The sequence below is a fragment of the Myotis yumanensis genome, unplaced genomic scaffold, assembly GCF_028538775.1.
Source record: "Myotis yumanensis isolate MYYU_CA2020_CCGP unplaced genomic scaffold, mMyoYum1.0.hap1 SCAF_18, whole genome shotgun sequence".
NCBI lineage: Eukaryota > Metazoa > Chordata > Mammalia > Chiroptera > Vespertilionidae > Myotis > Myotis yumanensis.
Window position 1 is genome coordinate 27,434,726 of NW_027223769.1, and position 26,737 is coordinate 27,461,462.

The window sequence follows — 26,737 nt, forward strand, 5'->3', positions numbered from 1 at the left end:
ACAGGGCACCTTCTCCAGGAGATTGGCACGTGGAGCATTTGTGCGCCTGCTGTGTGATTGCCCCAACCCCATGCCCTCCCTGTGTGTGAAGCAACGGAGAAGTTTCTGTGGGCAGGGGCACTCCTCAGTGGACCGCATTTCTCTCGTCTTCAGAGATGAACACCAGCTTCTGTGAACCTCCAGCCTCCAGCTGGGAGTGCAGTACGCATCTCTGTGCCACCACTGCCCGTTTCCTTTCCAGAACTCACAGGAAAACTGAACTGCAGCTGGCGAACCTCCCATCTTCCTGCTAAGACTCAGACGCAGGCTAAACAACTCGAAGCGATCCATAGAGATCGGTACAGCGTGGACGATGCCAGGTGCTGAGATTTGATGGCACGAGGAAGGATCAGACCTGTCCATGCCCAGGAGGAGCTTACAGTCTAGGTGTGGAGATAAGACACATGGGAAAGCTATGTACAGGGGAACGGGATGCGGCCTAATTACAGGCCATGGAGGAAGAGGTTTTGCAAGACTGAGCCTCAGAGACAGGCTTAGTACACGTGAGGACAGCCTGGCCTGAAGATGCCAGGGCAGGAGCAGGCCCATCTAGCTGAGAGAAAATGGGACCCACGCTGCTTCTCGGGGGACCGAGTACTAGGGCACTTATGCATGCAAAGCTGAGAAAAGGGGAAGGGTACACATCAGGTAAAGGGCGTGGGTGTCCCGGAGGCGACAGCCTGGCTGGGTGGACAGAGGGGTGATGAAAGGGCCGGGGAAAGAGGCCGCAGTTGGAAATGGGCCAGGCTGAGAACACCAGGCTGAGGAACTTGGGCCTTGATGGGGACAGTGAGGCATCTTGGAGGGCCTGCTTTGTACATCAGACCTCCTCTACCTTTCCTCCACAGACTCAGTGCTGTGAGCTGACCCCTGAATCCTATTGGGTCACACACTCCTTTTCTGGACCTAACAAAAGACAAAAGAAAAAATAAAGCCTAGAGATCTATTTGAAAAAGGCAAAACCAATCTTTCCCAAATCTAGCTCTTTGACTTGCACCCAAGACCTTAAATATACCCTTTGAAACCCTTCATCCATTGAAGTTGCTTTTCTTTAAGACCATAAAAGAATATGCGGCAGCAGTTTGAATTTTTCATTGACAGAAAAATTCACATGCAACTGGTAGCATTGACAGAATGGGAACCACTGGCCTGGGAGCAGGAGGTCTGAGCCTCGGTCCTTTCTGGACCCAGCGGTGAAGACATTCTATGATGAGCCAGTTGGGTGATTTGGGCAAGTCACTGAATTTTATGAAACTTCAGTTTGCTCACTCCTGATATGAAGACAACAACTCCTGCCCTCCCTCAGGAAGGGAGCTCTCCCTACCAGCCACACACATGGGTTTCTGCAAGTGCCAATAGAATGCCAGGCTAATTGAGATTCCAGTTGGGTTTTAGAATTCTAAGAGTCCGGTTAGCTCTCCCAGTGAGGAATTCTAGGTCCTTTGACTGTCACTGCAGGAGACAGATGCTGGGAAGACAAATTGTCACTAGAACTAAATAGCCATCAAGATTCAAATGGCCTTGCCCAGCTAGTGTGGCTCAGTGGTTGAGTGTCAACTCATGAACCAGGAGGTCATGGTTTGATTCCTGGTCAGGACACATGCCTGGGTGGGCTTGATCCCCAGTAGAGGGCGTGCAGGAGGCAGCCTATCAATGATTCTCATCATTGATGTTTCTATCTCTCTCTCTCTCTCTCCCTTCCTCTCTCTGAAATCAATAAAATATATATATATAAAAATTTAAGAGTGAAATGGCCTCAAAGGTATGCTGTCTGGTCTTATCTCCATGATTAATGCCAGATGGTGCTCCAGGGCATTCCGAGGGGGGCATCCTTTGTCCTCACCAAGTGCTTAAGTATGCAGCAGGAGGTCAGAGATTGAATAGCTTAAGAGACATCAGTTACTGGAACAGGATGGTGGCTTCATGAAGGGGTGGAGATGGAGGTGTGGTGGGGAGAAAACAATACTAACCCAGATTGGCCCACCCTGTATTTACTGGTACTATACTATACTATCCTTTTTTTTTAAAGTCTTCACCCGAGGATATGTTTTCATTGATTTTAGAGAGAAAGGAAAGGAGAGAGAAACATTGATTAGTTGCCTCCTATCTATTTCTGCCCCGACCAGAAATCAAACACAACCTTTTGGTGTATGGGACAATGTTCCAACCAACTGAGCCACCCAGCAGGGCCTATACTGTATTTTTTAGCATTATTTTAGAGTGTACTCTTTCTACTGATAAAAAAAGTTTGCGGTAAAACAGTATGCGTGTTATGCCAGCAGCAGCCTCATATACCTCCTGTTTACTGCGTCTCACGATCACATCATTTTCTCTTGTACTTGATTTAATCTCATGTTGTTTTATACAGTAACATGCTACATTGGCTTGTAGCCTAGGAGCAATAGGCTAGGTGTATAGTAGGCTTCACCATCTAGGTTTGTATAAATACACTCTATGATGTTCACACGACAAAACTGACTAATGACTCATTTCTCAGAACGTATCCCTATTGTTAAGTTGTACATAACTATATATATGCATATATTGTTTTTAACAAGCAAATATAACTTTTAGTCTCCTCCTTGATATTTCAACATAGTTGTTACCGTGTGCCATTTCACCACAGACATTGTTGTCACTAAGTTCTAAGAGGGAGTATAACAAATTTTAATATATAGAGTGTCCCCCCAAAAATGTGTACACACACTTTGAATAATTATAAAGGCAGTTATTTATTAAAATACCTTACATTTTTAAAATTGAGCTATCAGCTGTTAAAGTGTGTATACATTTTTGGGGGACACCCTGTATACTTGAAATATAAGCCTTCTTGTTGGATATATAGTTTGCAAATATTTATATATTATGTATATAATATTAATATAAACAACTCAACTTATATCTTTTCATGTGTTTACCTGCCATCCCTATATTTTCTTTGGAGAAGTGTCTCTTCACACCCTTTGCCCATTTTTTAAGTTGAGCTGGTCTATCACAGGGCCCACTGGTGATCACACCCAGATCCCGGAGTCCACCCAACCGTGGAGCACGTGGACCACTGTCATTCCTGTCGTGATTGAGGAATGTGCGGCCACTTACCCCAGGATTACTCCCAACATTGCTGTGGAACTGGCTGAGGCGGAGGTGAGATGCTGAGCCACGCTTGTCTCCTGAACCACCAGGGCTTACCCTTCAGGTCGGAGCTGTCAGACAAGACCGTCATTACATAACCTACAGTGAGTCGTGAAATTCCGGAGCCCGGAAGCCAATGCCATGTGCAAGGTGCTCATCCAGCAATTGGCTGAACCCAGATTCCAGTCTTTACTACACTGACCTGATTGAAGTCTCTATGGTCCTGTGGTCACACCGCCATTCTGGCTGAGGAGCAATTTTAGAAAATTGCTAAACCAAATCCATCGTTTTCTTTCTTCTAGAAGCCAAGCCAGCAATCCTTCATGTCAGCAGGCTTGGACTTTCTGAGGGCCAAACACTCAACTCTATATGAAAGAGTTAATTTTTATTGCACTCAAGCACCACAAGGGCCTTCAGTAGTGATGGTTCCCATACATTTGTGTAAACCAAAGTACAGACTTGGCTAAGAATGCAATTCTCCACCCGTTTGTCAGTCCTGCCAACATCTCCGATCCGCCCTCAACCACTGTGGATTTTCCTGCTTCATTCAAAAATTCAACCACAAAGTGAACATATGTATTGGGGTTACTATTTATAGGACTAAAGCAAAAATTGTTTCCTCTCCTCACAACACTTCTGACACCAAATGTATGGGGTTTTTCCCTCATATTAAGCAATTCTGACACTAACGACCTGGAGTTAGCCCAGACCCCAAAGGTTAAGGGCTCAGTCCCTTCAGACACCAATCGAAAGTAGTGGGCCCCCCACGTTACCCACACTTCTGTCTGACTTGGCTACAAACTGAGGTTCCCAAGACCTCTCTCTTCAGGTTCCATACTTTTCTATATGCCTCACGAAACTCAGGGAAACAATTTACTTACTATTACCAGTTAATTATAAAGGCTACAAGTCAGGAACAGCCACATGGAAGAGACACATATAGCAAGGTATGGGGAAGCGGCACAAAGATGCCAGGCACCACTCTGCCAGCACCTCCGAGTGCTCATCAACTGGAAGTTCTCTAAACCCTTCACTTAGGGTTTTATGGAAGTTCCTTTATATTGATCAAATCATCGCCATTGGTGGTAGACTCATTGTCCAGCCCCTCTCCCCTCCCTGGAGGTGGGGTGGGAGGGAGTGAAAGTTCCGACCACCTAAGCACACAGGAATGGCTCCTCTATCCTCCAAAAGCCATCTCATCAGCATAAACTCAGGTATGGTAGCAAGGGGCTTATACGAGTAACCAAAAATGCTCCTCTCACCTTTATCACTCAGGAAAATACAAGAGTATTAGAAGCTCTGTGCCCGGAACTGGGGACAAGGACCAGTTTCTTATTGTATCACAACACCACAATGACAAAGGAATTAGTCACCGGATGCAAGTGTCCTCAGCATTCCTTTAAATCACCCGTTCTCTCGTGGGCATCCACAAAATAGTGTGGTTTTCAGAGAACTGCTACAGGTAGATTTTCGGGGCTGCCTGAGAAGCAGGGTGACTGTTCTAATGAGAGCTGTCCTCTTCTTTGGGTCCTTCTATGGCTTCATTTCCTCAGGAAGTTCACCTTGACTTTGAGAAGGGCCAGGCTGCAGTGAGCGGGCGAGGGTGTGTGTGTCGCAAAGAGTCTGAGCTTCCTCTCTAGGCCATTACAAATGTCCTGCTGACCTCGGTGGACACCACAGACCTAGTTCTGCTGTCTGGCTCTGGCCAGCATCTACGTTCTCCTCTTGACCCCGTGTCTCTGTAGGCTCAGAACATGGGAGCACCCCCCCGCCCCCGATACTCCCAGACACTCCTGACTGAGCTTGGCCCCTCATATGGTGGGGAAGGCCCGCTTTCTAGATCTCTCACTCAGGAGACACCGATCACAACTCACCACGTAGCCAGCTAACCCAGCTGATGAATTCAAATTGAAATCATGTGCCCAGAATGGCCACCCCAACAAAACTAAGTGACCTCTCTCTTGACCAAGTACCTACACAAGGCTCACATTGGCACAGCACACGTTTCCCCAAAGCACTTGTGTTTTAACTGAACGTGGTCTTTCCAGGACAGTTCCCATCCCCACTAGCATAGGGGAAAATGAGGGCATGAACAAGCTGGGTACTGCAGCCAACGGCAGAGTCCGATGGAGAAGGACACAGGGTTCTGAGATCTAAGACACATCTCAGTGTTCAGACACACCTGGTGTTTAACGTGTGCCACTCACAGACGTACATCTAAGCAGCATGGGGTAGGGGCATCAGGGCCCTGACCCTAATACCAACCACATCCCTATCGGAAACTCAAGCCCCTGTTCAAATAGTTATTGGGTATCTACTATGTGCTGGCACTGAGTATTCAGTGGTAAACAAGATGGACTAGGCCCCTGCCTGCACATTTTTCATAGTCTCAGCACTGTGACGTTAGCCATGAGAGGTCATGAAGCAAGAACAGGGCTGGCCAGGTTGGGTGCCAAAAGCAGCGCAGACAGAACCCCAGAAAGCCGCTGACATCTCAGCCAAAAGCAAACAGGTAGGTAGGTAGGTCAACAGGTGTGTGTGTGTGTGTGTGTGTGTGTGTCTTAGCTGGGTTCAGTGAATAGTGATGTCTAACGGAGCGCCACGAGGGTCTGAAGGGAGTCAGAGGCTACATACAGCAGGGTCTCTCCTGGAGGCTTGAGGCACTGCTCTTGGTCTGAGTAGGGCAACTCCTGCACCAGCCTGGGTCTAGAGGTCAAGCAATGTGGGCTTGGAAAAAGGCTGGGCTTGTGGGGAAATAGAGAATAGTCAACAAGTGAGCAGAGAGGTTCAGAAGGTGGGCCTGAGGGATAGAAGGAGAGGAGCAGCCCAACTTGGCATAAAGGTGACAATGAAGGATGGGCAACAGTGTCACAGCATAAGGGGCATCCTCAAGTCAGGACTGTAGACCCACGGCTGCATCTCCCACACGTCCCCAGTTGAGAGGCATGAGAGCAAGAGACCCTCCGTTGCTGTCGCTGCCTCTAGTCTCTGCTTTTCACTTGCCACTTCCCTCCAAGCCACCTTTCCCAGGCGGTGGCCTCCTTGGCTGTGTCATCTGTGTCCAGTCTGATCTCTGATATGGACTTCATATCAGAGTTGGAATTCCTTGGCCTGACTCCTGGGTAGCTGCATGTCCAGCTGCCCTCCGTGTCCTCTGGTTATTCTGGCTCCTACATGACTCAACTCTGTCCCCTCTCCATACTCACCTGCCAAAGTACCAGGTTATCTGGCTGCATCCCACAGGGCTTTCCCTGAGCCCACTTGATGGAGGATGGTTCAGACAGAACAGGGATGTGGCAAAGTGCCAGGAATTTTGGTAAGCAACCGGGGGCCACTGAGGAGCTGGATGGGGAGGGGACCAACGATGGGCAGGCATGAGCTGGAGGCAGGTTTAGTTCAAGATTTGAAGGGGCTAAAGCTGGGAAGTCTCCTGGAGATCCCAGAGCTGAGCTAAGAGGTGTTGAGAGCTGCTAAGCAAGGCCTGAGGCCAGGAATCTGAGAGACAGCAGGGAACTCAGTAAGTGGCTGGGGACAACTGTCAAACTGGGCATCTTTCTCACCTAGGCTCACCTCTTCTTGTCCAGCAGCATCTCAGAGATATTGCTGGCCTCTGAAGGGTCAGGGCACAGCAAGCCAGACAGATGGGACTGGCCAACCAAAGGGAAAGCCACAGTGACCAAGACAGCTCCTCTCTGAGGGGAGGGAGGCAGCCTGCTAGGTGCTCTGAAGAGAATGCTAGCTCACTCACCTTGCCGCCCAAGCTAGATTCTCCCCAGGGCATGGCACTCTGTGGGTATGGCACTTCAGGAAGGTTTTTGTTTGTTTGTTTGTTTGTTTGTTTTTAGCTCCTGCAGCCTACAGACAGTTAGTAAATCTTGTCCTAAGGAATTTCAGGTTAACTGCTCCCATCAGTTCATCATCCAAAAGCTGGAGCAGAGTTGGGATGAGACATGAGACATATAACAATTCAAAATCCCAGGATCTCAAATATCAAAGAGTGAATTCAGTTTCAGAAACATATAATCATGTTCCAAGAAGGGTGTGGCTCAAAGGCTCCTAATAAATAAGAAAGATGCTGAAATGCCAACACCCACCAGTCCGACACTACAACCACCTGCAACTAACCTGGTCCATGCTGGCCAGCGAGAAGCCCAGCACTGAGCCAGGTTCTGCCACAATTTTTGCTGTGGGATCGTGGGAAGATCACTTCTCTCCTGGCCTCAGATTCTTGATCTGCAAAACACTCCCTGCCCTGTGTCAGGCTGCATAGGGGAGCTTCGTGCCCTCTGAGTATGGCTCATGGCTCACTCTGGCTGGGCTGAGCTCTGGATAAAGACTTGTCCGGGCCATTCATTTTCCACTGTTAGAGAAATGGAATTTCCTCTGAACTTCTGTGGCTCGTGAATGGCTCAGCCAGCACAGCACTCAGGGGCCTGCCTCTGAAAGCAGGCAATTCTCTCCATGTGGCCCTGAGTGACCAAGGACAGCTAAAAGGAGAACAAAGAAAGAAGAAGCAGACCAGAGGCGTGCATGCCCTCAGAGACATTCAGCTTCCTCCCCCAGGGCACAGGACTCCCACCAGATTCATTGCTATTCTTGAGGACAAAGTGGTTTGAGCCAACAGCTTCTGCAGCTTCTCCACTCTGTGGCCTTGGCCAAGTGACTGTCCTGCTCTGTGCCTCAGTTTCCCCACCTGTCAAGTGAGTGTACACATTGGTACAACCTTTGGGAAGCCATGTGGCATTCACTAGTGAAGTTTAAGATGCATACACCCTCTTCTGCACATGCTCACAAGTATGAGATTGTTATAGTAATATTGTGGGAAATATAAAAAACTGGGAACAATCTTAATGTTTATCAGGAGAATGGATATGGTAGTATATTCATGTAGTGGAATATTATAGGCAACTAGAGGCCTGATGTATGAAATTCGTACAAGGGGCTTGGCCCTCGCAGCCCTGGCTTCGTCCAGAAGGTTGTCCGGACAGTTGTTCCGCTGTTCGACCATTTGGTCGACTTGCATATTGTGCTTTTATTATTATAGATGAAGACAAATGAATTAGAGCTACACATGTCAACATGAAAGACTCTAGAATGTGGCATGGAGCAGCCCTGTGGGCACACAGCCTTCATGAGGCACAGCTCTATGTCCTCCAAGTTGGCTGAGCAAGGAAAGGGATGGCCTCCTGGGTGAATGTGAGTCATATACAAGACTCACCTGCTTCCAATCCACCAAGGGTCTAATGCCCAAATTTCCATTATTAGAAACGTACTCCTCTGGGTCAGCGCTATGTGCTGTGTTGGAGATCAAAGAGACCCAATGGTTTCCACTTCTACAGTTCTCTGCTGGGCAACTACTGGGCACAGACCCAACCCCTACTCACTAAAAAGATCATGGAAGGAAACCAAGGCAGCGTCAAGGACAAAATTTGGGACACACCAGTATTTAAGAATTGGTCAGAGAGAGGTGAGAGGAAGCAGCTGAAAAGCATGAAGAAATGTTAACAGAATTACAAGAGTTGTAAGGAGTTATAGAAACTGAATATATATCACACAGATAGGTCAGTTCAGGTGAAAAGATTCATTTAATAATCTGACAATCAAAAATTCATTGGTGGCCTTAGCAAGGACAGTCTTTGTAAAATGATAGGGGTAGAATCTAGATTTGGTGGGAAGTAAAAGAAGCTGAGGAAATGGAGACACAAAATATGGTCTAACTTCAAGAAGTTTGCTTATAAAGGGCAGGGTGGGAGCTGCCCGGGAAGAGAAAGTAAAGGTAAGCTTTTCTAAAATGGGAAAGAATTGTACTTACAGGGCGAAGAAATGGAACCAGACACAAGGGAAGGATGAGAGAATCAAAGAAAGAGGGTAATGTATTGAACTGGATTCTGGAAGAGGCAAGGGAGGGTGGGAGGGAGATCCTAAGAGGGAGGCTAGTCTTGGCAATGCCATGTAGATCTTCTTAGAAGCAAGGAAGAGAGGAGCTGAAAACCTGATATGCTTCACTCTCCCAGGGCTGCAGAAGTTGGATATAGACAGCGATAGGTGGACAATCTGAGAAGAGTTGGACAATCAGGGAACAGCTAGGATGGCGAATGAGAGTAGTGTCTGGCCAGGTGTGGATAAAAGGACTGGCAAACTGCTGGCTGAATTGGAAACCACATCTCCATGGTGGTACTAATTTTCTTTTTTCACAGTAAAGCTTGACAGCTCTGAAATCCCGCAAAGAAGGTGGAAGGCTGGATTATTCCAGGCTAGGGTAGACAGAAAAGGTACAGCTGGATACAGGGTTTGAGGCCACCAGACTGCTGGTTAGCCAACAGCAGCTCTGGGAACAGCTGGGGTTAGCAGACAAAAGAGTCTTTCCCAGCCCTAGCCAGTTTGGCTCAGTAGATAGAGCATCGGCCTGCGGACTGAAGGATCCAGGTTCGATTCTGGCCAAGGGCACCTGCCCGGGTTGAGGGCTCGATCCCCAGTAGGGGGCGTGAAGGAGGCCGCCGATCAATGATTCTCATCATTGATGTTTCTATCTCTCTCTCCCTCTTCCTTCCTCTCTGAAATCAATAAAGAAATATATATGTTTTTAAAAAGAGTCTTTTCCACTTTCCTTTTTTATAAGGGATAATATTCTGTTGTAACTTAAAATGTATTAAATAAAAAAGCCATTTGAATGACTGGAGTTAATGTTTTCAACACTGAAGTAGCAACCTGCACCCAAACTTGCTTCTGGGTCATTGACCAGGGTCAAGTGCTTTATGTGAGCACACGATCTTATCAGCTATATCTCTCAGCCTCATTTTCACCCCATAAACTCAGAGGAAACAATGGGATGAATTCTCGTCTTTACTTCCCAGTCCCATGCAGGTGACTGGTGCCAAAGGTACATAAAAAGAAAAGTTTTTAAGTTTCTAAATGTGGTACTTTGATCAACCTGATGAACTATTATTGAAAAAATGACTAGGTTGAAAACGATTAAGCCTAGTCGTTGCTTTTTGAATAGGAACCATGCTGCCCAGTATTGCAGTAGTATTATAGCCCTCTTAACCATCTTGAAGTAACTTTGTTAGCTTTTCAGCATTTAGAGATGAGGTCTACTTTTCTGTGCTTTATCATTTTAAACTCATTTTTCCGCCAATTATTCCTGCTCTGCACCGTTTATACTCATAAGAAGTCAGAATTACCTAAATAGCCAATGATAGGATTTGTTTATAATTCTCTTTTTTCTTATTAGAAAAACAATGAATGTTCATGACAGAAAAATTAAAAATGCAGACAGGTAAAAGGAGAACTGAGGGATGTGTGTACTCCTTCCTAGAGACACCACTGCTAGTTAGCACCCAGGAGCATTCCTCCCTCTCCTTCTCTAAGCTGCATACAGTGGGTTCACACTGTACTTACTTTTTGCAACCACTTATAATTGCCTTCAGGCTCAATCCCCTATGTACCTCTCACACACCTGCTGGCCCTGTGCCCTAGGGAAGGAGTTTTGGAGGCAAGAGTTGAGGGTGCTGTGAGGCTAACCTAAGAAGGAGAACAACATCGTGTGCTCCCCTTGGAACGGCCACATCTGCTTCAGGGACTGCAATGCCGTCACTGAATAATCATGTTAACAGCCACCCCCAGACATCTGTGAATAATCTGGAGCCTTATAATTTGTGCTTCTGGAGAGCTCCACAAAGCCATGTTGGATCCCTCAACCAGGGACACTCAACTCACAGCTGAGCGGACCCAGTAAACTTGAAAAAACAAAAACAAAAAACAACTTGAACTTGAGTCATAACAGACTAGGAACAAAGTTCAAAAGATTAAACAAGCTAAAAATGCCAACGACGATTCTGAATGAATGCTATCCTGAAGTAACATGGCACGTGGGCCCTTTTCCTCCTGGAGCATCCCCGTGTGCCCCTACTTGGCCCACTTAGGAACAAGGGATGTGCTCCAGCCCCCCAGAGGTGCTGCCTTCCTCTGCCCACAGGCAAGCCCTATGATCCCTGCAATGTCAGTCTTCAGTACAGGAAGACAGAACATGGCAGTTTCTTTCATGCCCGAGAACACAGCAGTGAGCTGCATTCTCCATGCTATCTCCAAGAAATTGACGGGTAAACTGGCCTCAGGGGGCCACAAGGTATATGGAGAGAACAGGAGCTCAAGGAGACCAGGATTTCCATCCAGACCTTGAAAAATTACCTAATCTATCTGATTCTCTAATTACTTGCCTATGAAATAGGGATCTTTGTAGGGTTATGGTGTTTAAACTGAGGCTATGCAGGTAAAACATCTGGCATCTTATCTTGCATATAGGTGGTACCCAGAGAGTATTAATTTACCTCCCAGCCCAGTGATCCCATCATTCCTTTTCAGACTTGTCATGGCCTGAGCAAGAGCATCCTGTAGATTGGGGTAAACAATATTCTTTCCTTCAACCAATGTTTACAAAATGTGCCCATATGCTTAGCATCCTGGAACACTGACTTCACGTAAAGATTTTTTAAAATATTATTTTAATATTATTTTATTATTTAAAGACAAATCTTATGGAGAAGAATACAAAATTTACATTAACTTCAAAGAAAAATATGAGTCTTTTGCTCATGACTGACTTCCCAGGAATCCTGCACCCCAACTGGAAGATGCTAAGATGCCCAAGGACATGACCTCAGGTCCAATTCACACAGATCTCCACCTTTTCCTATAGTGAGTCATGAACCAGAAGTGACATGGTCCCCTCCTAGCAAATCAGGGTGGAAGAACACTGGTCCAGGATAATCCAGCCAACTACACAGTGAGCACGAGGGCTATCTCCAAGCCTTACTTGAACCTTCTGCCTTTCTGAGTTGCAAGTCATCTTGTGGCCGACTCTTCCAAAATTACCTCACCTCCAATTCTCAGGAAAACACACTCCTATTTCCAGGAAATCTGCTGTATGTGAAATCTGGGATGTTTAGCCAGGTCAAAGTTGTTTTCCTTACTCTCTCTCCATTGTAGCCTCCTGCCACTTCTGGGGTCACCTTCCAAAGGCAGATTCTGAGATACGAACTAGAGATGACCCCATCCATTTACCTTTGCTGCCTGGGCCTTACTGGACTCAGATCTGTGGGCTCCTCTTAGCACAGGTCGACCTGGGCTGAGAACCAGAACTCCTATGTTCATTTTCTCATAAGAAAAATGAATCAATCACCATATTAGCTTATTTCAGTATTTGATATATAACAGAAAAATGGTGGCAGTGACCATCTCTGAATGGTGGGAATATAAGTGGTTTATATTTCCCTCATTTTGCTTACCTGTATTTTCTCATTTTAAACAATGAGCATGTATTATTTGTGTATAGACAATGAAAAAAATGTAAATGCTAACATTCCTCTCATTTAGCTGTTTCCTGATGATTTTACATTTTGAATTCAAGCTCAATATTCAAAGCAGAAGGTCACAGAATGTGTTTCATAGGATAAAAGACTAGAAATCCAATAGCCCCTTTATCCAGCTAAACCAAATTTCAGTTTAGACTTAGATTTACAAGATCAAATTAAACTGCTTTTGAGGTAGAGTTATTTATCCAATGTATTTGGCATATGGTTAAGGTTATCTTCTTATGAATCAAAATCACACAAAACTAAGAAACTGCTGGTGAGGTAATGGAAAACAAAATTCAAAGCCATGGCCTTGGGAGATCACATTATTCTCCAAAACACCTTAGAAACCTGAGTAGGTGACATCAGACATGAAACTGTACTCATAATTCATTCAATATATATTTGCATTATTTGCCATTCCAGCCACCATCGTAGGCATTGGGGATACAGCGGCAAACAAAACAAGCAAAAATTCCTGTCCGCATGAATCCTGTATTCCAGTCAGAATACAAGGGAGACAGAAGATTCCCATGCAGCAATCCAATCCTTAGCTTAGTATTAATCATACTGCTGCTGTTTTGACTGTCGTCCTGCCACTTTTCTTAGAGAAGAACTTTCTAATAATGCCCTTCTAAAACTAGTGACTGGGTCGACTATTTCGTTTTCTTTTCTTTTTAAAATATATTTTATTGGTTTTTTTACAGAGAGGAAGAGAGAGGGATAGAGAGGTAGAAACATGGATGAGAGAGAAACATCAATCAGCTGCCTCCTGCACACCTCTTACTGGGGATGTGCCCGCAGCCAAGGTACATGCCCCTGACTGGAATCGAACCTGGGACCCTTCAGTCCGCAGGCCGACGCTCTATCCACTGAGCCAAACCAGTTAGGGCGGGTCGACTATTTCTTGACATAACCCTGCCAGAAGTGAGACAGAATGGATGGCAGTACTTGTAGAATTAGAGAGCTACCTAGCCACGACCTTCTTGCAGCAATGATCCTAAGGACTTAGTTGATACAAAATGGTCCAGATGTTCCCATAGGAAGAAGCTGAGGTGCCCCCGATCATTAACAGAGACCTGAGCTGGAAGACTGGGAGACCAGGAACTGCCATGATAGGCGATGGGATACGCAGAAATAGGAATAGGACTGACTTAGGGAGACACAGATTTTAGCTCCATGTGAGGGAAAACATTTCAACGGCCAGAGCTGCCCCACAACGGAATGGGTTGAGGGAAAGGCAGTTTTCAGGCTCTAGGGGGTGGATGGCCAGCCCAGCTCTGCCACTTACTGGTTATGTGACATTGGGCTAGTCCCATAACCACTATGGGCCTCAGTTCCCCTACCTATAAAATGGGAATTATAATGGTACCTTATATATGGTACTTTTATAAATAGTATCTTATAAATAGGACTAGAGGCCCGGTGCACAAAAATTTGTGCACTCGGGGGGGAGAGGGGGTCCCTCAGCCCATCCTGTGCCCTCTCGCAGTCTGGGACCCCTCAGGAGATAACGACCTGCTGGCTTAGGCCTGCTCCTGGGTGGCAGAGGGCAGGCCCAATCCCTAGGTGCAGCCCCTGGTCAGGCTCAGAGCAGGGCCGATTGGGGAGTTGAGGCGCCGCCCCCTGTCATGTACAGAGCAGGGCGGATCGGGAGGTTGTGATGCCACCCCTAGTCACGCTCAGGGTAGGGCCGATTGGGGGGTTGGGGCACCGCCCCCTGTCACACTCAAGGCAGGGTCGATAGGGAAGTTGCGGCGCCACCCCCTGCCACGCACAGAGCAGGGCCGATCAGGGGGTTGGGGCGCTGCCCCCTGCCATGCACAGAGCAGGGCCCATCAGGGGGTTGGGGCGCTGCCCCCTGTCACACACAGAGCAGGGACCATCGGGGCTTGGGGCTCCGTACTCTGTCACACACAGAGCAGGGCCCATCAGGGGTTTGGGGAGCTCCCCCTTGTCATGCACAGAGCAGGGTCAATCAGGGGTTTGGGGAGCTCCCCCCTGTCATGCACAGAGCAGGGCTGATCAGGGGGTTGGGGAGCTGCCCCCTGTCACACACAGAGCAGGGCCAATCAGGGGGTTGAGGAGCTCCCCCCTGTCACGCACAGAGTAGGGCCAATAGGGGAGCTGGGGCACCACCCCCTGTCACATACAGAGCAGGGCCCGTGGGGGGGGGGGGGGGCGTAGTTGAGGCGCCACACCCTGTCACACTCAGGGCAGGGCCGATGGGGAGGTATGGCTCTACCCCGTCTCACATAGAGCAGGGCCCATGGGGGGGGGGGTTGGGGCGCCGCCACTGTCACACACAGAGCCACAGGGCAATCAGGGGGTTGGGACGCCGCCCTCTATCACCCACAGAGCAGGGCTGATCAGGGGGTTGGGGCGCTGCCCCCATCACACACAGAGCCGCAGGGCAATCAGGGCGTTTGGGTGTTGCCCCTTGTCACGCTGATCCCGGTGCCGGGAGGCCTCGCGGCTCCGCTGATCCCACCTGGCAGGGTCACAGATCCGGGTCCCAGACCGCAGACAGCCTTGCCTGCTGCCGCCCGCCTTCAGTATGCAAATTAGCCGCCATCTTGTTGCTTCAGGGTGGGGGTCCCCACTGGGGTGCCTGGCCAGTCTGGGTGAGGGGCTGAGGGCTGTTTTCAGGCTGGCGGGCGACTGAAGCTCCAAACCTCTCCTTTTTTTCTTTTTTTTTTTTATTCTGGCATTTATTTACCTTCTATGGCTGTCACTGGAGCTGAGAGCCGGCTTTCTCTCTGAGGCTCGGCTGAAAGCAGGTTTCTGGCCTTTGTTTTCTGTATTCGAAACAATGTTGCGACTTTAGCTCTGAGATCCCGGCTGACTGACAGGAGCTTTCTGGAGTTTTGTTTATCTTCTGTAAATGTTACTATGTTTCCAATTGAAGCTCAGAGGCCGGCAGGGAACGTTGGAGTCCACAGCAAGCAAGCCTCCTGTTAGCTTCCAGCTGCCTGGCTGCCGGCCGCCATCTTGGCTGACAGTTAATTTGCATAAGGATACGCTGATTAGCCAATGGGGAGGGTAGCGGTCGTACGCCAATTACCATGTTTCTCTTTTATTAGTGTAGATTGTGGTGAATGTTAAATAAGAGAAAGCATGTACAGTGTCAGGGTACTTAAAGTGCCTGACCCAGAGTAACTTAGACACTGAAAAGCTATCTAGATCAGATGATAAAGTTTAAGAACTTATCTTCTATGCTGTTTTTATAGTGGATTTGTTTTGACTTCATATCAAAACAATATTATATACGGTTGTATTTGGCAAGAAGATTAAAATTGGTAGTTGAGATCTGAACATCACAAAAATCTGTGGCTATGGCAGGGATAGAACCTACAGTTCTATGAGGAACCCTCTGAACGATGCTACCACATTTCTGATATGACTGTGGTCCAGGCCCAATACATTATCCCTGGCTGATTTGGACACATCACGATCTTGGTCCTCCCTGGAGGTGCATCAGGGTACTGGGAGCAGGCCAGCACCAGTGTTTACTTGAATCACAGAATCGCTAAGGCAGGAGCACCATTACCCTATACACATATCCAGAAGGGCTACTCTGGCGGTAACCCGGGGTTTAAAATAGGATCTCCCCAGAGAAGCTGTGCTTAATGCCACAAACTCCCAAGGGCTCATTACTGACCAGGGCAGCAGTGCCAGTCTCAGCCCCCCCCCCACTCTGGGATACCCAGGGCTGGTAGACTCAGATGGCAGCGTGGGACAGGACTCAGGAGGCACAGGCCGGGCTGGAGAGCCAAGCCATAGTTCAGTGGGACAAGGGCAGCCCAAGATGGAATCCCAACCTACTCATAATCCCTCTTGTGGTTCCAGGTGTGGGGGGCCTATCCAGACAGGTTTCCTCTTCCACCCCAGTGAGGGCATCGCAGGAACAGCTGCACAGCCCCAGGTGAACTGCTTTACAGCCCAGCCCCAGTTCCTGGCCCTGGCTGTTGGTAATGGCCCAAGGGTAGGAGGGGCAAGCAGCCAATCCACTTATGTGTGCCCAGCAGGCCTTCTGGCAGCTGCCATCCCCACATCAGATGCCTTAGGGTCAGAGGTCAGTCTTTAACTGTGGAGCCAGTGTCCAGCACTCAAATTCCTACCGTCACCCCCTCATGCCGGCCAGCTTTCCAGGCATGCCTAGACCCGTCTGAACTCCTAGCAGGTACAGAACTCAGGCTTATTTCCCCCTACTCTCCTTACACCAACTACTTAGAAATCAAAATCCCAAACAATAATATCTTGTATGTGTGTGGTGTTTAGGACTTTTCCATTTACTTTTCATATCCTGCATGTATTGGTTAGAAATTTTAGTTGTAAGCATAAGTAACTAACTTTGGCTGATGTGCACAGCAAAGGACATAAATTAAAAAATAGTGAGTAGCTCACAATATCTCCAGGAAGGTAGAAAACCAGGTTTGGAAGCACACAATCAAGAACAATGTCCCAAACTCCAACTCAGCAGTAGTCTTAGAAGACATCGTTGTGACCACCGAGTCTGGCCTACCATCCCTGCCACCGACACCACAGACACCTTCTGAGGGATGCTGTCCATTGAACTCTCACTGGAAACTGAGAAGAGACCCATCAAACCACTAAAAGGGGTGCAAAGCAGACCCTCCTTTTTTGCTGTCACTGGCTTCCAATTCAAAATTGGTGAGGAGTGGCATCGGGGAGAGCGAGAGCTTGTTGGACTGGAGGAGCCTGAGGCTCAGGCTGATGCCCAGGCCTAGCTGCAAAGGAATGGTTCCACCTCATGAGACACGGAATCCCTCAAGCACAGGAAGGAGGCTCAGCTGTCAGACAACCAAAATGAGTGACAAATGTCCAACTTCATCTCATTTGATTATCACGCCAGCATGTGAAGTTGTCAGACCGACTCTTATTGTCCCCATCTTAGACAGCAGGAGTGGGGTCAGGGCAGCCTCGCTACCAACATTGAAGAAAAAAAAGATAGGGAGAAAAGCAAAGTCTTGTTTTCAGGCTTTAAAAGATCAACTATAGAAATGTGGGATGAGAGGAAGTAGGTTTGGCTGCAGGTCCACATAAAGGTCTTAGAATTTCAGCTGACTTTAAGTTTCATATGAACCCAGCTGAAGAGGCTGCTGATGTGGCCAGTGCAGAGACTTGTGTGTGGGACAGTGTCTTTGCCACCGGGCCTGCCAGACTTACCTGGAGTTGACCATTCTAGTCATCTATTTGCAGAGATGAGCAGCAAAGGTAGGAAGGTTCTGTAACATCTGGTATGTGGGCTCTGCTGCTTCAGAGGGCAGGAATGGGGCCACACGGGAGCCACGACGACAAGAAGCTAGTTCAATACCTGTAGAGCAGGCCCAAAACAAGACAAGCTTCCATGAGATGGTGAGGTCCTCACTGCCAGGCTATGCAAGCAGAGGCTAGAAAGCCATCTATCAGAATTTCCACTAAACTAGATGATGAATGCAGGCCCTTCCAACTCTAAGATGCTATAAACCTCCAATGTGCACTATAGACATTGGGCATGATCTACAAGGTAGGGCAATGGCCCTCCAAAAGCCTCCTGAGGACCTACTGAACTAACCAGTGACAAAAGAAGAAAACAAAAAAAATGTGCATTCTTAATAGACATAAATTATAAATAAAAGGAAGAATCATGTTATACTTTGCATTAGCCAAAACTGAAAGTAATATCTAATGCTGGAGAGGCTGTGATGAAGCAGGGACATTCATGCTGGCAACTGGGCAAAATGGGTACCGCCCTTTTTGAAATCAATATGGCAGATGGTATAAAAACACCAAAACCATGTTTAACCCTTTAACTCAATAACTGTTCATTTGGGAATTTACCTTAAAGAATAATTTGTAAAGGATAATTGCTATAAACTTGGAGTATTTCATTACATTATTTTAAGTAATAAACAAAAAGTCTTAAATAGGGGCAAGGTTAAGTATAGTGTGATATTTGATGGAATATTAGGCAACCATTACAGATTGCATTTATAAAGAATCTCTGTTCCTCGAGGGCAAGTTCTGTGTCCCGTTTACCACTATAGACCCAGTACTGTCTGGAACATAGAAATGCCTCATTAAATATTCATTGACTAAATGAGTGAATGAGCAACTGAACAAATGAATTCAATCTTAGCAAGGGAAAATGCTTATAACATGTAATGTTAGAAAAATAAAAGCAGAACTCAAAATTATATCTACACTATGATTTCCATAATGTGAAAGGTTATATACACATGTCCTACATGAGGACTGTAATGCAGAAAAATAAAAAATAAACGTTAGGGTCACATACTATGGACTATGTGTTATTCTTATTCATTCAACATGTTTCACTGAGCACCTGCTATGTATAGGTGCTATGCCACATTATGTGAGTACAGCAGTAAACAAAATAGACAAAATATCTACCCTAATGGAGAGTTTATTCTAGTGGATTACTGGAGGAGTGATAGTAGGGGAGAGACAGACCATAAACAGATAAGAGAATATATAAAATATCAGATGATAATACTGGAGGGTAGCGACTGCTAGGAGAGGAAAAGCTGCCATTTAAAAATTTTTTAAATTTTTATTTATTTTTTAAAGTATGTTACTATTTATGTATTTAGTTATTTATCTATCTATATTTGTATTTTTTAATTGATTTGAGAGAGAGAAGCATTGATCACACCAGGGATCAAACCCGCAACGTGGGTATGTGCCCTGACCAGGAATCGAACCAGTGACCTTTCAGTGTATGGGGCAATGCTCCAAGAAACTGAACCACACTGGCCAGGGCAAGGCTGCCATTTTATATGAAATATCCATGAGGATATCTAGGGAAAGAGCTTCAAAGCAGAGGGAACAGCAAGTGCAAAGGCCCTGAGGCTAGAGTGTACTTTAGGCAATCAAGGAACAGCGTGGAGGGTCAATGTGCTGCAGCAGAGGGAACCTATGGGATGAGGCAGAGAGGCTACAGGAGTCCGTGTATATGACCCTATAGGCCAGTGGTTCTCAACCTTCCTAATGCCGCGACCCTTTAATACAGCTCCTCATGTTGTGGTGACCCCCAACCATACAATTATTTTCGTTGCTACTTCATAACTGTAATTTTGCTACTGTTATGAATCGTAATGTAAATATCTGATATGAAGGATGTATTTTCATTGTTACAAATTGAACATGATTAAAGCATAGTGATTAATCACAAAAACAATATGTAATTATATATGTGTTTTCCGATGGTCTTAGGCGACCCCTGTGAAAGGGTCGTTCAACCCCCAAAGGGGTCGTGACCCACAGGTTGGCGATCCACAGGTTGAGAACCGCTGCTATAGGCCATCCTGAGGGCTTTAGGTTTTGTTTGCAATGAGACAAAGAAGCCACTGGAGAAATTTGAGCAGAGGTGTGAAATGATCTGACTTACGTTTTAAAAGAACCAACCCTTATATAAGAATATTTATAAAAGTTTGAGATGAAAGGAAGACTTTTAAACATAGACAGATTATCACAACATTCATGAATTGATTCACAAAATATTTTCTGAACACCCACTGTTCCAAGGGGCTGGAATAGCAGGCTTATTTCAAGATTACAAAGATTTATCAACCATACAGAAATATTTTTAAATAACATCGCCTTTTTTTAAAGACAGAAATTGCTCAGAGCAATTAACTGATTTTATCCTTCTTTTCTTTGGAAATTATGGGGATCATTTTTCTCAATTAACATTTAGATACACATTTCATATTCTATATCAAGTCCCATAATTGTGAACTAAGCTGCTGTTTGGGAAATCCTAAAGTTGGCTGCTTATTTGACTTGTCTTAAATATCTCACGCACAACACTTTTGCAGCATTAATCACAATCCAACCTTACTGATAGGAGACCCTTGTGGGAAGTCTGTATGTGCTGGCAAGATTATCTGAAAAACTAATAAAATCCTTGTAATCCTTTTCAAGGATGCAGAAAGGAAAATGGCTGCATTTCAAATTCATGGCATTTCAAAGGCATGAATTAAGCTCTAAGCTCTACATTTGAAAAAAATTAACACAAGCTCTCTAATTTATGTTCTAAACTGAGAAAACAAATCATTGCTAAGAAATGAAATCTGCAAAATTCTCAAACACATTTTCTAGTTGATATGCACATATTTAAATCTACACACTACACCAAAATATAAATTGTAAGAATCACTACCCTTGAACTTGGTTGATACAACTTCACTATGAAATATGGAAATGCCTTTTGTTTGGTTAATTTTATTCCTAGACATCCTGCCTTGTAGGTGTGTATAAAACTAATCGTTTTTAGATGATGTTGAGATAATACTTCTGTAAAAATGTATGAGGAAGCTCATTGGTTCTTTTTCTCCTTAACCCTCATGACTTGGGTAAGAAAACTTCTTAGTTCCCCGACATCTTGATTTCTGTGACACTCATGTCAGAGGGCTCTGCACCCTATCCCTGCTCCTTGTCATCATCTGTGAACTTCCCACTCACTGTACAGGTTGGCATAGAGCCACTAGGGGTCCTCTCCTTCAAAGCAGCCAACTTTCTGGGAGAGCTTGTCTTTTAATCCCATGAGCTCTTCTGTCCAATCCAGCCACCCTGACGCCGCCTCTGACCAGAATTCCTTCACCTCTGACCAGTCTCGACTGCCCTTCCTACTCTTCCCTCCCACCCATCATATCTACCCTCTCCCTCCACTGAGATCCCCACCCCTCCCATCTGTCCATTCCATCCTGGCTTCACCTCCTTCTTCTTGTGGGCCACCACTTACACTTCCTTGCTTTCTAGTCTCCCTTGTTCAACAAAGCTCAGCCCCAGATCCGCCACACCAGTAGCCTTCTCTATGTCTATTTCAGGTCTGATGAGATGCTGGAAATAGCCCACAACCACACAGGTTATCTTGGGAGAATGCCTTAATATGTGTGCCCCCAACTTCAGCAGGCTCTCACCACTGCCCTTCAGTCTCTGTGGGTTGCTATCAGCTTTCCCTCCTTTTTTCCACAGTGGCCATCTTGAATATTTTCCTCTTTCTATAAGCTTCCCACAGACCTACCAACCTACTGACTTAACTGCATCTCCAACTCCGCCTTCCTTTCTCTCCTCCCATCTTAGAAGAAACGTGGGCCCTCCTCACGCTTGAGACTCACTCTGAACCCTCTCACTTCCCACTCTCCTACTGGACCTCTCTGCATCCTTCAATCACTCTCTTTCTTGTAACCTCAATTAACTTTCCCCCACCAGCATTTTTAAATGTCCTTTTCTCTCCCAATTTAAAACAAAATTGTCTCTCAACTCTACATCCTCTCTGTTTTTCTCCTTCCTCTCCTTCAAAACAACTCCCAGAGTTATCTCTAGCCACTTCCCATGCACTTAGACTTCTGTCCCTGCAACTCCACTGAACCTCTCCAAAGTTGCCAGGGACTTCTTGGTTACTAAACTTGGTGTTCACTTGTTCAGACATTGGCTAACTTGACCATTCTGCACCATGTGACCTCACTTCCTCCATTTGGCTTCTGTGGCATACCATTCTTTGGTTTTCCTATCTTTCATTCTTTTTTAAAAAATAATTCTTTATTGGAGAAAGTATTACATATGTCCCCCTTTCCTCTCCATTGACTCTCTCCAGCCCTCCCCCACCCCCTGCCCCAGGCCCTCACCACCCCATTGTCTGTGTCCATGGGCCATGTATATATATGCATACAAGGTCCTTGGTTGATTACCTCCCGCCCACCCATCCTCCCCGCCTTCCCTCCAAGATTCTGCACTCTGTTCCATGCTTCCACGTCTCTGGATCCACTCCAATCATCAGTTTATTTTGTTACTTAGATTCCACGCATGAGTGTGATCATGTGATACTTGTTTTTCTCTGACTGACTCATTTTACTCAGCATGATACTCTCCAGGTCCCTCCGTGCTGTCTCAAAGGGTAAGAGATTCTTCTTTTGTACTGCTGCATAGTATCCCATGGTATAAATGTACCACAGCTTTTTTATCCACTCATCTACTGATGGGTACTTGGGCTGTTTCCAGATCTTGGTTATTGTAAATGGTACTGCTATGAACATAGGGGTGCATACATTTTTTCTGATTGGTGTTTCTGGTTTCTTGGGATATACTAGTATTCCTAGAAGTGGGATCACTGGGTCAAATGGCAGTTCTATATTTAATATTTTGAGGAAACTCCATATTGTTTTCCACAGTGGCTGCATCAGTCTGCATTCCCACCAGCAGTGCACTAGGATTCCCTTTTCTCCATATCCTTGCCAGCACTTGTCATTTGTTGATTTGTTGATGGTAGCCATTCTGACAGGTGTGAGGTTATACCTCATTGTCGTTTTAATTTTCATCTCTCTGGTGATCAGTGATTTTGAGCATTTTTTCATATGTCTCTTGGCCATCTGTATGTCCACTTTGGAGAAGTGAGTATTTCGGTCCTTTGCCCATTTTTTTTTTGAAATATATTTTATTGATTTTTTACAGAGAGGAAGGGAGAGATATAGAGAGTTAGAAACATCGATGAGAGAGAAACATCGACCAGCTGCCTCCTGCACATCTCCTACTGGGGATGTGCCTGCAACCCAGGTACATGCCCTTGACCGGAATTGAACCTGGGACCTTTCAGTCTGCAGGCCGACGCTCTATCCACTGAGCCAAACTGGTTTCGGCATTTGCCCATTTTTTAATTGGATTGTTTGTCTTCCTTCTGTTAAGTTGTATGAGTTCCTTATATATTTTGGATATTAACCCTTTATCAGATGTATCATTGCCAAATATGTTCTCCTATACAGTGAGCTCCCTTTTCATTTTGTTGATGGTTTCTTTTGCTGTGCAGAAGGTTTTTATTTTGATACAGTCCCATTTGTTTATTTTCTCCTTAGTTTCCTTTGCCCTAGGACAGTGGTCGGCAAACTCATTAGTCAACAGAGCCAAATATCAATAGTACAACGATTGAAATTTCTTTTGAGAGCCAAATTTTTTAAACTTAAACTATATAGGTAGGTACATTGTTATTAACTTAATTAGGGTACTCCTAAAGTGGCCTTTGCTAAAAACGTCCTCAAGCTGATTGAGGTACGTTCACTGAGGTCGATCCCTTCCAACTCTCCCATCCACACTCGTCTTGTATACTTGTTTCGTCTACCTCCTTTCGTTCATCCTCTTTATATGTCCAAACCATCTTAACATACCTTTCTCAACCCTTGACACTACATCTTCTTTCACTCCACAACGTTCCCTAAAATTAACTTAATAAACTTTACTTAAAGTTGTAAGTCTTAGTTAAACTATAGGTACGTTGAATAAAACTTGATATCATACTTAATAACGATATTATTTATTGATAAAATTAAATTCCTTACAATTTACCTTACAATATCCATAAAATTAAATCATGACAATGACTGACAAACACTAATGTGAACAATGGCCTTGCATCTCCTTGGAAAGTTTGGGAAGTCAGGTTTGTATGTTGTTGTCCGCACGTGGTATTTTGTGGAAGAGCCACACTCAAGGGGCCAAAGAGCCGCTTGTGGCTCGTGAGCTGCAGTTTGCCGACCACGGCCCTAGGAGATGTACCTGTAAACATATTGCTACGAGAGATGTCTGTTTCCTCCTCCTATCTTTCTGACTATTCTCTCACTTTTCTTTTTAGGTCCCTCTTCTTCTACCTGTCCCATAAATGTTGGTATTTCCCAAGGGAGTTTGGTCTTCTCTTTGACCCCCTCTATTGAAGGAATTCATCCATTCCCATGGCTTCAATTATGATGTATATGTTGATAAAATGATAACTTAAGAGTTTCTTCAGATCAGTTCTCTCAAGGATGACAAGTTCTCAGGCTCTGTCTTTTTGGGTTGAATTAGGTTCAGAGTAATAGTTCCCCTAGTTACTTCTTTGGCCATGAATGAATTATTCCCATATATTAAGGCATTTTCCCAAGATAAGCTCCAAATCACCTACTAGACATCTCACCTGGATGTCTCCCACTCACCTCAAACTCATCTTCTCCTCTTCCTGCCTAAACCTGCTCCTTTACTATTCCGCATTCAGAGGAAAACACCACCATCCACCCACCTAGCTTTCTAAGGCAGACATCTGGGCATCATCCTTGACTCACCACTCCTCCACACCTTCAACTCATCACTCACAAAGTCCTTTGAATATTTACCTCCTTATACATCTCAGATCCACTCCCTCTTTTACATCTTCATGGTAATGATGCTGGATCACTTTTGACCTACATCCCAGACTCGTCTTTTGACCTTTCTCCACAGAGGCCCTAGACCGTTTTCAAAATGCACATTTCCTTAAAAACTTTCATTATCTTTAGAATAAAACTAGAGGCCTGATGCACAAAATTCGTGTAAGAGTAGGCCTTCCTTCCCCTGGCTGCCGGTACCAGCTTCCCTCTGGCAACCAGGACCCAGGCTTCCCTTGCAGCCCTAGCTTCATCCGGAAGGTCGTCCGGAAGGACATCTGGTCTATTTAGCATATTACACTTTTATTATTATAGATTATATTCCTCAGTCTGGTATACCAGGCTCTTTGGGACCCAGCCCTGGTTAATCATTCCAACCCCATGTCTAAGATTCAGCATTCTGGTTAATCCCCTAATTAGAAGACCTATGGAACTTTACTGAGACCTTTTCCCCCTCTAACAAAGTTTGAAACTCTAGCTTTTAAGCAGCTAGAATTCTATTCTCTTAATGTTCTCTGCTCTAAATCACCTCTAAAAAATGACAAATATATATATATTTTGGTTAATCCTCACCCGAGGTCATTTTCCAATGATTTTTAGAGAGAGTGGAAGGGAAGGGGAGTGACACAGAGAGAGAAGCATCGATGTGAGAGAGACACATCAATTGGTTGCCTCCCATATGCACCCCAACCAGGGCTGGGGATCAAACCTGCAATTGAGCTATATACCCTTGACCAGAATCAAACCCACAACCCTTCAGTACGCAGGCCAATGCTCTATTCACTGAGCCAAACTGGCTAGGGCCAAAACAAATACATTGAGCATATACCGGACCAAAGTCATACCTGACCAAAGTCAACTAACAAGAGAATGGTGGTTTGAACTCAGATTACCAAGGGCATTACCTCCTGCCTGTTTATTCACAGTCAAACCAATTTCTGATAATGCAAGATAAAAAATGTGGAACCGAATTAATATTTAAGTTCTTGATATTTATGTTTTACATAAGGCATCTCATTCATCCATTACAACATTTTCAAGTAAGCAAACTGCAGATCTGAGAAGGCTGTGCAAGGCCACACAGCTAGTAAATAGATTTGAATTTCCCCACCTCAACCTTATTAGCTGCTTCCTAACACCAATAAATTTCATTTTACAACTGACAAAACAGGTCCAGCCCAGGATCATATATCAAATCAGAGGCAAAGTTAGAATTAGAATCCAGGTTTCCTGACTCTAGTTGGCTGAGCAGATGCTAGTTTAAGAAGATTGGTGGAACCCAACTTTCCCCCTATTTGTAACAAATTTCTGAAAACTAGTACTACTCCTGAAGGGCTAAACCGACCTCTAGAGTTTCAGCTGTGGCTCTAAAACCGCTGCTGATACTGTGCTAATGCCTGCCCTGTGGCGTAGTCCTCCCCTTACCCACTTTTCCAACAGCCTCTACTCTCACTGCATCCACAGAATCAGGCTTCAAGACAAATCCCATTTCCCCCCTGCCTCCTTCCAGTTTTCTATCTTCAGTAATGAGGTCCCATCTATTCATCTAGCTCCAATGGCTTTCCCTTATGGTTGACCCAGGAACAAAGTCCCCTCTGCCATGCCTCTTAGAGGTCATTGGTTCTCCCCTAAATGCCATCCATTTTACTCTCTCCCTCATGCTAGCTTTCTTTCCCTGGATGTCATCAACTCAAGGATGACAGAGTTACCTTTGCTCAGGCTCTGTCTTTTTGGTTTAAATCAGGTTCAGGGTAATAGTCCCATGGTTACTTCTTTGGCCACAAATTATTCCCACATTATTAAGGCATTCTCCCAAGAATGCTTTAGCTGAAATACACCCAAAATGCCTGGGTAAAGTGACAGATGAAGCATGTGTGGGATTAATTGGACTATTTAGCCAACACCAGGGCCCTGAATGGGGAAAGATTCAGAAAAGATGCTACTTGGCAAGGTGGGACATCACCACCAAGGACCCATGAAGCTGAACAGAGGGTTGAAAGATGGGCAGGAATCTCAGACCGT

At 45.5% G+C, this 26,737-nt stretch overlaps 1 protein-coding gene across 1 annotated transcript in view; it reads right to left on the reverse strand.

The window, feature by feature from the left end:
• ZFP90 (ZFP90 zinc finger protein) overlaps positions 1-26,737 on the reverse strand; it is an 85,143-nt gene that overhangs the window by 57,097 nt on the left and 1,309 nt on the right. The window contains exon 2 of the mRNA XM_070397854.1: positions 17,712-17,859. Within this exon, the coding sequence (XP_070253955.1) occupies positions 17,712-17,734 (23 nt within the window). The 5' untranslated portion in view covers positions 17,735-17,859. The remainder of the gene's footprint in view (positions 1-17,711; positions 17,860-26,737) is intronic.